Source organism: Ruditapes philippinarum, unplaced genomic scaffold (assembly GCF_026571515.1).
Source record: "Ruditapes philippinarum isolate M1 unplaced genomic scaffold, ASM2657151v2 ctg5186_1_1_1_1, whole genome shotgun sequence".
NCBI lineage: Eukaryota > Metazoa > Mollusca > Bivalvia > Venerida > Veneridae > Ruditapes > Ruditapes philippinarum.
In genome coordinates, this window is record NW_026861590.1 from 121,067 (window position 1) to 132,328 (window position 11,262).

Genomic DNA, 11,262 nt, shown 5'->3' on the forward strand with positions numbered 1-11,262 from the left:
ATGCGACAACACGTATATTGGCCCGTTCGTGCCTAAAATAATGCACGGAAGGGCACCTGAGGTCTTCCTCCACCAGTAAAGCTGGAACGTCGCGATATGACCTATACTGTGTCGATGTGACGTAAAACCCAAAACAAACAAACACGTATATTGCCCACTTTTCGACTCTCCATTTTTTCATTTGCAGTAAAGTGAAGAAAACAAGATTAAACTATGGAAAAAGTACTTCTTTTACATAAAATAATGAAATTGAATGAATCGTCGTTATCACCAATCTATGAGAAAAACTTTCAAAAAGAACTGTGTATAATTCTTACAAACTGAAACATGTACCGTTTAAGCTTTACTAAATTCTCATCATATATTCTAAATATAATACATAATTATTAGTTAACAACGGTATCGTCATTAATAAAATGTAAGACTTTATCTTAGGATGAAATTATTGTATCCGTCCAAGTCACTAAAAAACAAGAAAACTGATATATAGTACATTAAAACCACAAGTAATGACTAAAATGGACTCGGAACTGTTCTATGATCATAATAATGCACATTATTCCACGGAAAAAATGATGAACTTGTCCTGACATTTTAATATTACATAATTTTGTTCACAAAAGTTCTGTGTAAAACACTAAAGAGTCGGAGTGATATAGTCTCGGTGTGTATCATCGCCCGTTTTTATTGAATGCATTTCCATGTATGTTCTATCATCAAAACGATGTTCATCATCAAGTTCTTCATACTCATGAACGGCATCAATTTCATCAGGATTAAACGTGGGCTGGTTTTCATGGATATCTTCTAAATGAAGTCATTGAAAATACACGTGATACTTATAACACGTAGACAATAAGTCATCCAACAAAATTGTATCACAGTTTGTCAATAGATTGCCAACAATGTTTTAGAAACACATTTGAAGTGCTTGTATAAACAATGCTTTATATAAAATATTTACGACAATATAAAAAATGACAGCCATGTCAAAAAGTCATCTAAAGTAGTTTTATTTCAATGCTTGTTTAATATATGCTATTCGGTTTGGAAAAAAATTGTCACAACTATCAATTATCCTTTACAGGACCTACAATATTATGAGTTTTGTTGTTTTTGGCATTCATTAGGGACTTTGATTTTCTCTATTTTAATAACCGTAAAAAGTCTCGGTTTTTTGATGTTGATAATAACTTCATAATTTAATTATATGCTTACCAACTGTTTGTTTTGATGACTGTTTAACATTTTGTCTTCTTCTGAAATAAATGAGTCTAAGATTTACGCACTGACTACACTACTGCATAGCTTAAAATTTTCTATTATTCAGATTCTTTTTACAAGTGAAAAACACCTTTACAACAACAACTTGTTACAATGAATAACGGATAACATAAAAAATCTGTTGATACATGATAAACAGTAATACTAGATAAACAGCTCATGGGCTTGTGGGTAACAGCAAAAATATCATCTCGAGGAAAATACTGCTACCCGAGGAGTTAATTTTTATTACTACCCCTCTCTTTTTTCGTAATGTTAATTTCACCATAGGCCTCTGAGAGTTATTCTTTCTGTTAAAGCAAGTGTACCACTTGACTAAGAATTTTGTACTGTTACATAGGTAACAGAACTTTTTAACAGTATAAAGTCTGGTCACGTGGTCTATTTTCTTAATAAAATGAAAACAATGGCCGCTATTTTTTCTTGATTAATTTTTATTTTCGAAATTTACCACGATAGGGCATCACAAGAGTTACTATGGCACCCGTTAAGTTCAGTTGTTTGCACCCTGGAGTGCTTTTCGCCTATAATATATCTTTTTGTTGAATAGTCCAAAAGTAAACATCCGTTTTCAACGGAAGTAATTGCAATGTGAATTAGTATGTGTAAAACTGGAGCATGCATGCAACAAATGAGTATTTAACCATTTTAATCAATGAAACGTTACAGATATGGTGGACAGACAAAGGACATCATTGTTATTTTGTAAATGCACTTTGTCAAAAACCATGCGAAGAATATTCGGGATACAGAAGGCAAACATTTTACAGATCATAGCCGTAAAAAATGAGTCAGTGTTTTGTTTTCTAAATAAAACACAGCTTATTGTATGTTTATGACTGGTAGATATTATCACTTGCATAAAGAATAAAATATATAAACTTCTCAAATAGGCCCGCAGTACACTTTAAACTTGCAAGGTAAGGACAGTTTAGTTATTGTTACTCTTGGTTTATTTTTGTTACAGTTATTGTGTTAAGTTGACATTTTCAGATCATTACAGTATTTGTTCGGGGTAAAACAATAAATAAACAAGAGCCATACCATCCCCCGCCGAATGTGTTTGCTCATTGGAAGAATGTGTATGTAGCAAAGCAGAATAAATCAATTTTTAGAGGTCTTTTGGTAATGAAAACTGATCACTGAAGTGATTACAGATTTGAAACTTATGTGAAAACTGATGGCTGAAAATAACAAAGGACAATAACTGAAAAATTATACAGAATAGGTTATCATTCTTGTGTACTGCACTCCTCCTCAATGAGATCTATCCACCTATGAAGTTTCAAGTTGATACCTCAAATACTTTTCGAGATATGCTCCGGACAAAAATGTGGGACGGAATGACGGACGGACGAAGACTACCCACCGCCATTCGGCGGAGGTTAATACCGCATGGGTTTTCGAGTAACAGAAAAAGATATCATCCCTCGTAAAAATACTTCTACCCTCGGCTACAACTCGGGTAATAATATTTTTCTCGGGATGATATTTTAACTGTTACCCACAAACCTATGTGTTATTTATATACTATTAATCGCAAACTCGTGTTTACATATTTTATTTCCCCATACAAATACTGTAACCATTTTAAAATTTCAACTGAATCTAACTGTAACAAAATTGAACCTTTCACCTGTCTTTACCTTGCACGTTTATGAAGCAAATGATGATATCTACCATTCATAAACATACAATAAGCTGTGTTTCATGATTTCGTTTCGAATCAAAACACAATCCAATTTATACTGTTATGATATGTGAAAGCTGATCCTATCAAGAATATTCAACACATGTTTTTTTACAATTTCTTTTAACGATGATATCCTACATCTGCCTGTCACATATGTTAATGTTTTACGGATTAAATTAAATACATAAAAAATTATTGCATGCTTTAATCGTCTGCTCGTTCTATTTTGACACATACATGTTATTATTCCCATGCAATAACCCCCGCTCTAGACGGATGTTTATTTTTTGACTATTCAACCAAAAGGTATTTAAGACAAGGAAAGAACTCTGTAATTCTTTCAGCTAATTTTTTGGGTGAGGTTAAAACGCGGAAACAGAAAGGCTGTCATTTTATTTTATTTTTTTAGAAAAAAAAAAAACAACAACAAAAAACACACAACAAAACAACCCGTGACCAGCTTTTTACACTGTTAAAAATAGTTTTTACCCTGTAACATGACAAATTTTGTTAGTCACGTGGTACACCTACTTAAGCAGAGTGGCATATGGGAAATTACATTACAAAAAGTGAGGGGTAATAAAATACACTTGACATAAAGCTGTTTATCCGCTTTTTAAAATATCAAATATAGACATTACCTGATAAATTTGCAACACAAAAATGCCACTACACCTGCTAGAATGGTAGAAACAAATGTACCATCTGAGACACAAATCAATGTCTAAATCAAGGTAGAATCTGTCGTCGGTTGCTTAGCTTTTGTGGAAAAAAACATGGTACGGTCTTTATTAATATAACAAATATTTGTAATTAAATTCATTACATAAAGCATTTAAATACAAAGCCTATAGCACAATTCAATTTAATAGTTCATAATATAGCGCACAGAGAGTACATAAGAGGCAATGCCAATACATCTGTAGAAACAAATGTACCAGCTGTGACAAAAACAAATGTCCAAATCAAGGTAGAAGCTGTCGTCGGTTGCTTAGCTTTTTTGTGAATCTTTATATTTGAATTGAAACAATATATTATTTTGTTTACAATATTTTCATGTCATAAAATATAAATATCATACTATCTAACGTATGCTAGAATTGATGTAGAATATGGTTCATTATACGTTTCCTTTTCTCATTCTGAGTACATGAATTTAGCTAAATCATTCAAAGTTTTAATGAACGTGGTGAAGTCAAGAGATTCAGATGTATTAATGTTTGGCCAATAACAAAAATATGGTTTTAAATTGTTTTCATATTACGAAAATTATAAGTCACAATAATATATTTATATTTAGATATATTTTCTACAGAAACATTGAACTGGTTCAAGCTTACGTTATAAACCTATCTAACAACATTTAAATCAACACATCTTCTTTTAGTAAAAAAAATATAATTCTATAAAAGATATATAGTATGTAGATTATCATAAAAGAAAGTATCTTAATACATAAGTATCTACCCTTTGTTTGCAATTCATAGTAGTGAATGTAAAAACCAGCTGAATTCCTGACCTCAATATGGTATTGCCCATAGTCTGACTGCGTCACGTTTCTAACTATTAAGGTGGATTGTAATCCAAGCGATGAAATAATGTATTTCCTACCGCCATTCTGTAACGACGAGTTCTTGTTATACCATGTGAATATAGTGCTATTTTCCTCGTCAAAATATCTTTGTGCTAAGAATTGCAGCGTGACATCAGAATGAAGAACAGCAGTTACTTTTTTTTCTTTTATGTTGTCAGCTGATGGCCTAGGTGGACCTGTAAACATAGGAGTATTAAAATCACAAGGTGCCGAAAATTAAATTACCATTATCCCTCATAATATTATTGTAAACTATAATTCAGTGCAAATTTTCAGCTTAAAATGACATTTTTCTTTTTTATTTAGCTTTCAATTTTAGGTAAATCACAAACATTAATAATAACTATTATAACGGTGATTGAACGATAAAAAAATAATGAATAAAATTTTTACAACATAATAAACAAGAATTTGTATCAGAGTAACCAACGTCCCCCGCCTCAGAGAAGTTTTATATGAAGCATAAAATTGTGCTATTTCAAAAGATTGAGGTAAGGATCGGATCTCAGGACTTTCAGTCCAAAATTATGATCAATGCTAGATCTGCAAATGCAACAATAAATTTATTAAAGAAATAAAAGGAAACTCGGAATTAAAAAAAAAATCTATCAGGCTAAGCTTTGACCTCTAAGTGTGGCCTTGACCTTGGAGATAGGGTGCGGGTGTTGTACATGACATATTGTCTTATTATTGTAACTTTTTGTGCCAAGAATTTGCATAATCCCTTGAACTATAAAGAAGTTATAGATCGGACACAAAATATACCTTATAAATAACAGACTATGTTAATCTTTGACCTCTAATTGCGGACCCATGTTTTGACACTATACTTATAAATAACAGACTATGTTAATCTTTGACCTCTAATTGCGGACCCATATATTTGCGCCTAACATATCGTCTTATTATTTTGATAGTTTGTGCAAAGTATTTTTTAAAATCCCTTGATCAATAGCTAAGTTACGGACTGGACACAAAATATACCCTATTACAGACAATGTAAATTTTTGACCACTAAGTGTGACCTCGACCGTGGAGGTAGGGACACTGGTGTTACGCCTAATATATATCTTATCATTGTGACTATTTGTGCCAAGTATGTTTCCTTCATCTACGCAGAAGTTACGGACGGGACACAAAATAAACCACATAACAGGCTCTGTTAACCTTTGACCTCTAAGTGTCACCTTAACCTTGGAGGTAGGGGTGCAGGTGTTGCACTTGACATATCGTCTTATTATATTGACTATTTAAACCAAGTTATTTCAAAATCCCTTGAATTATGAAGAAGTTCTAAATCGGACACAAAATATACCCTGTAATAGACTATGTTATTTTTTGTGTATCAAAAATTTGAGTGTGACCTTAACCTTGGAGGTAGGAATGCTTGTGTTGCGTATGACACATCGTAATAATAGTAACTATTTGTGTCAAGTATTTTCAAAATCCTTTGATCTATGAAAAAGTTATTGACCGTACACAAAATATACCCTATAACAGACTATGTTAATCTTTGACCTGCAAGTGTGATCTTGACCTTGGAGGTAGGTGACCGGTTGTTGCGCATGACACATCTTCTCATTGTTATGAACAATTGTGGTAAGTATTTACAAAATTCCTTCAAAGATAAGAAAGTTATTGACCGGACACGACATAAACCTTCATATAGACAATGTTGACCTTGAATAAGGCAAGTACGACCATTACCCTGGAGGTAGGGGTCTGGTTGTTGCGCATGACACATCGTCTTATTATAACAAACATTTGTGTAAAGTTACTTCAAATTCCTTTGATAAATGACAAAGTAATGAACTGGACACGAAAGTGTGACGGACGGACAGACGAACGGAGCCTATTTCTATATCCCCATTTTTTCTTCGAAAAGGCGGGGGACAACAACCTAAATTATACATAAACTGTCCCACTCTCTCTTTTTAGAATTGAGCGTTACCGATGCATTTTGAACGATAAATGACAGATTTTTTTGTTGCTAATGCGGATTGTTGATTGTTTTTGCATTATAGTTAAAAATAAAATTGTGATGTTGAAATTTATTTCGTAATTTTGCCACATTAATATGAATATGAAGTGGCGGCATGGCCGAGTGGTTAACGCGTCGGACTAAATAATCTAATGATAGCCAACCGCATGGGTTCAAACCCCGTCAGGGTCAAGTCGTTGTTTCCTTGAGCAAGAAACCTTTCACTCATTGCTCAGTACTGCTTGGTTCAAGGAACGGATTCGAAAGTGTGTCTTTAACCTTATAGCTTCCTGCACATTCGAACTAAAATGAATTCTGTATAAACCAATATGAATAAACAATGTCTCTATAAAGTTACCAATAGCAAGTTTGTTTCTTTCATATTAAATTCTTATTGAAAGCAAGTTAAGGATGGAAGGAAAAGTTTAAAAAGTCAAGCGAGTAAATCATTACAAAAATAGTTGAAATAAATAAATAGAATAACTCAATAAACACAAAGGAGCGTCAGAACTTACATTTGACTATGAGAATCAGTCTGGATGTAACTCCTTGTCCAATTATTAATGTGTTTCTAGCAGAACACGAATACTCTCCCGCATCAGTGCAAGATAAGTTATGAATAGTATGTTGAACAGAAATATTGTTTATCTTCCAAGCAATTTTTTCGTTCATTTCATTTTTGATTACTATTTCTGAATAAGGATTAGACTCGGCAATGCACTCTAAGGTCACGTCTTCATTTTTCTTGACAACGAACTGTTCTGTTTCTGATTTCTTTCCTGGTATGGCGAAGTTAATATTACTTGGAGGAACTGAAATGAACGGCACACATTTACATTAGTCTGATTTACCCCTTCCTTAAATTTGCCTAACAATTTTTTCGTACATATACCTAAAGACCTACTCAAAGTTAGCAACTTTAATGTATATATATTGCTCAAACAAGATAATGTCAACATATATATTATTTACTGATCTGTAATATGATTTACTGAAATAACTTTTATACAGGCGAAAAAACAACAACGATTTTCTTTTAAAGCTTCATTAAGCTATAAATTTATAAAATATTAGTATACTATTGAACAGTTGTGAAAAAAATGCAAAAAAACAAAAACAACACAGAAATATAGTATATCATATAACACTTACACAGGACATCAAAACTGATGTATGTTTTCTGAGAACCACCAACGATATGATCAGACTGACATGTGCAGTTACTGTGATTGCGTATTGCCTTACATGCAATTTGTATAGTTACCGTTGCCTCTGTTGTGATAGCGTTTTGTGTTGTACTAGTGTTGAAACAAACCATTTTTAAGGTGGCCAATGGTTTACCTCCAGTAACAGTGCAATTCAGTTTTACCAATTCTGACTCAACAATCTGATATATCTTGTCCTGTTCATAGCCAACTATAACTGGAGGGCCATCAGGTGGATCTTTAGTGATATCAAGTAAATAAATAATCAGTATTTCAAATCAAATCATGTTATGTTATCTTTATATCCTAAATTAATGATAAAATAATTGTAATACTAATGAATTATAATGATGATACTAATAAAATAATCATGAAAGTATTATTAAGAAAATGATAGTTCTTTATGCAAAAACGATCAGTATAATCAAATGTTTGCAATGTTTGTTCAATTACGTACATGTCACATTTAGTAAAATTTCTTTGCTTGTAATGTCGAAATATGCCGATCTTGTCCATACTTCACAATATAGATACCAACTGTCGTGTGTCCTATTTAGAAGAAGATGAATTATACTTTCAGCTGATGTCAACCCGTCTTTCTGTGAAATATAGGATTGTCTCGAAAGGTTTTTTATCTCTTCTGTATCAGTTGAATTTTTCGAAGGTACCATTTGATTATCGGTTTTGGAAAGCATGACGAGGAATTACAACTGATAGTTTGCATTTCATTTTCCTCTATATACATTTTTTTATTATAGTGAAATGCAATGTTAACACTCTTTGCTGGAGCTGAAAAAGTGGTATATGAAGCGTATCTTATGAAAACATACATTATGTGAACATACACTATGTATTTCATACGTCAGAATAAATGCTATAGTAGTAGCCTGTTAACACAATAATCACTATAAAGTACGCTTTCATTATACCTTAAATAACTGTTCATGATTAATTAAACAATAATCTGTTTGTATTACGAATATCATAATTATATACAGAATGATTGCTAAATACATAGTAGTACACATTTATTTATCGGTGACACAAACACAAAAAGGAAAATCCTTTTTTGTGAACTTATTCTTTGGCTATTGATCTGATAAAGATGCTAAAATATGACGTTACTCATTAACGTTGTCAATTGTTTCTCAAACATGCATTTAAAACATAAATCTTCTTTAATGACAGATAAATATTTTGTTCGTGCTCAAGCGGTTGAAACATGCCAAGACAATCGATGGTAAATCAAGAAATGTCGTGCTGATGTAGTAATTAGCTTCACTTTGTTCAATGTAATATATTCTAGACAGGAAGGTAGGATTGTTGATTTATTGAAAATATGGGAAAAGTAATTTTAAAGTGAAACAGCAATAGTTTTGATATAAATATATACAGAAAAAACATAACAACTTTCGTGTGTTGTCTTCTAAAACGGCATACTATATTAATATGACGTAACTTTTGCTGATTGTGATTGCTCTTGTACAATTGACAACAATCAATGTCACAGTCAACAATAAAGTTTTAAGGTTCGAATATCTGACTAAAAGGAAAATACATTAAAATAATTCTTACCTCGGACAGTAATGTAAGCAATATTGCTATTCCCATACCCTTGAGAACAATACCATTCTTGACCATGGTTACTTATATTAATACGCTTTATATTAACTTTGAAAGTACCATTACTAAAACAACTTGTTTCAAAATAACGATTATCAGCAAGGAATCCGTCTGTTGAACATTCTCCTTCTCGTGAGAAATACAGGTGTGCGAATGTGTCCAGATGATTTAAAGTTCCCCATTGCGTCACAGTTGCATTTCCGAGAGTATTACACTCCAGCTCCAAGCTGCTGTCTATCAATACGTAATTGTTATCTGGTGAAATATTTGGGCTATCTAGAACTATATCTGTAAAGGGATTTTCAAAGATTATTCGCATATTCATGAGCATTACCAGTAAATCTCGAAAACACACATGAGTCCTAGACATAACGGATAGGCAAAACGAGATCAAGAAAGAAAAGAGAAGTTCAAATAGTGCAGGCCGGACATAAGCCAAGAAGGATATCCAACAACAACAACGGCAGCACAATACAAAACGGGAGAAGTCTTAAGGGCAAAGATGGGACGGGCCGTACACATAACTATACAATAAGTACATTTTAAAGCTCAAGTGGAGCCAATATATTTAAAGAAAATTAAACCTGAAAAAAGAAATGTGACTAATTTTTCAGTATTTATCATAATATTTTTAGCATGACTAACGCAGTCAGGGCTGTTTTTGCGTATTTTGACCTCTTCTGGTAATTTACGTCGTGGGTTCCTAGTGGCGATTGCAATGTGAAAATAACTTTCTTAGTTCACTTAACACAATCTTTAAATACATTTTTTCAAATTAATATCATCATGATTAATATAACAAGAATTTGTAGCAGAGTTACCAACGTCCCCCGCCTCAGGTAAATTTTATATGAAGCATAAAATTGTGCTATTTCAAAAGATTGAGGTATGGATCTCAGGACTTTCCGTCCAAAATTATGATCAATGCTAGATCTGCAAATGCAGCAATAAAAATATTTAAGAAATAAAATGAAAATCTATCTACCCTATAACAGACTTCTAAGTGTAACCTTGACCTTGTAGGGAGGTGTTGCGTATGACACATCGACTTATAATAGTGACTTTTTGTGCCAGGTATTTTCAAAATCCTTTGCTCTATAAAAAGGTATAGATCGGACACAAAATATACCCTTTAACAGACAATGTTAATTTTTTACCTTTAAGTTTGACCTTGACCTTGGAGTCAGGGATGCATGTGTTGCACATGACACATAGACTTATTATAGTGACGATTTGTGCCCAGTATTTTCAAAATCCTTTGATCTATGAAAAAGGTATTGACCAGACACAAAATATACCCTATAACAGGCTATGTTAATCTTTGATCTCCAAGTGTGACCTTGACATTGGAGGTAGGTAAACGGTATTGCGCATGACACATTGTCTCATTATTTTGAACAATTGTGGTAAGTATTTACAAAACCCCTTTAAACTTAAGAAAGTTATGTACCGGGCACGACATATACCCTCAAATAGACAATGTTGACCTTGAATAAGCAAGTGCGACCTTGACCCTGGCAGTAAGAGTCTGGTTGTTGCGCATGACACATTGTCTTATTATAACAAACATTTTTGCTAAATTATTTCAAATTCGTTTGTTAAATGACAAAGTTATGGACCGGACACGAAAAAAGTCGGACGAACGTGCCACTTAAATGGACTTAAGGGCCATTTCTTTTGTTTAATAGAGGGCCATGGCCCCTTATTCTATTGTTACGGAATGAACTCTATTGTTCTGTTTTGTTCTGTTTACTGTTAGATTGCCCCCTAACCCTATTTGGTTGCTCGGACAGACGGACAGAAAGACAGACGGACGGACAGACGGACGGAGCCTATTTCTATATCCCCTTTTTTCTTCGAAAAGGCGGGGGACAATAATCAT

At 33.0% G+C, this 11,262-nt stretch overlaps 1 protein-coding gene across 1 annotated transcript; it reads right to left on the minus strand.

Annotated features, from left to right (window-relative positions):
- Positions 1–3,850: 3,850 nt before the first annotated feature.
- LOC132716252 (uncharacterized) lies at positions 3,851–10,742 on the minus strand. Its single transcript, XM_060699488.1, has 6 exons — positions 9,333–10,742; positions 8,215–8,546; positions 7,705–7,995; positions 7,068–7,364; positions 4,589–4,747; positions 3,851–3,918 (listed from the first exon to the last, which is right to left on the minus strand). Exons 2-6 carry the CDS (start codon positions 8,450–8,452, stop codon positions 3,851–3,853), a joined length of 1,053 nt encoding a protein of 350 aa, XP_060555471.1. The 5' UTR covers positions 8,453–8,546; positions 9,333–10,742.
- Between the last annotated feature and the right edge of the window lie 520 nt (positions 10,743–11,262).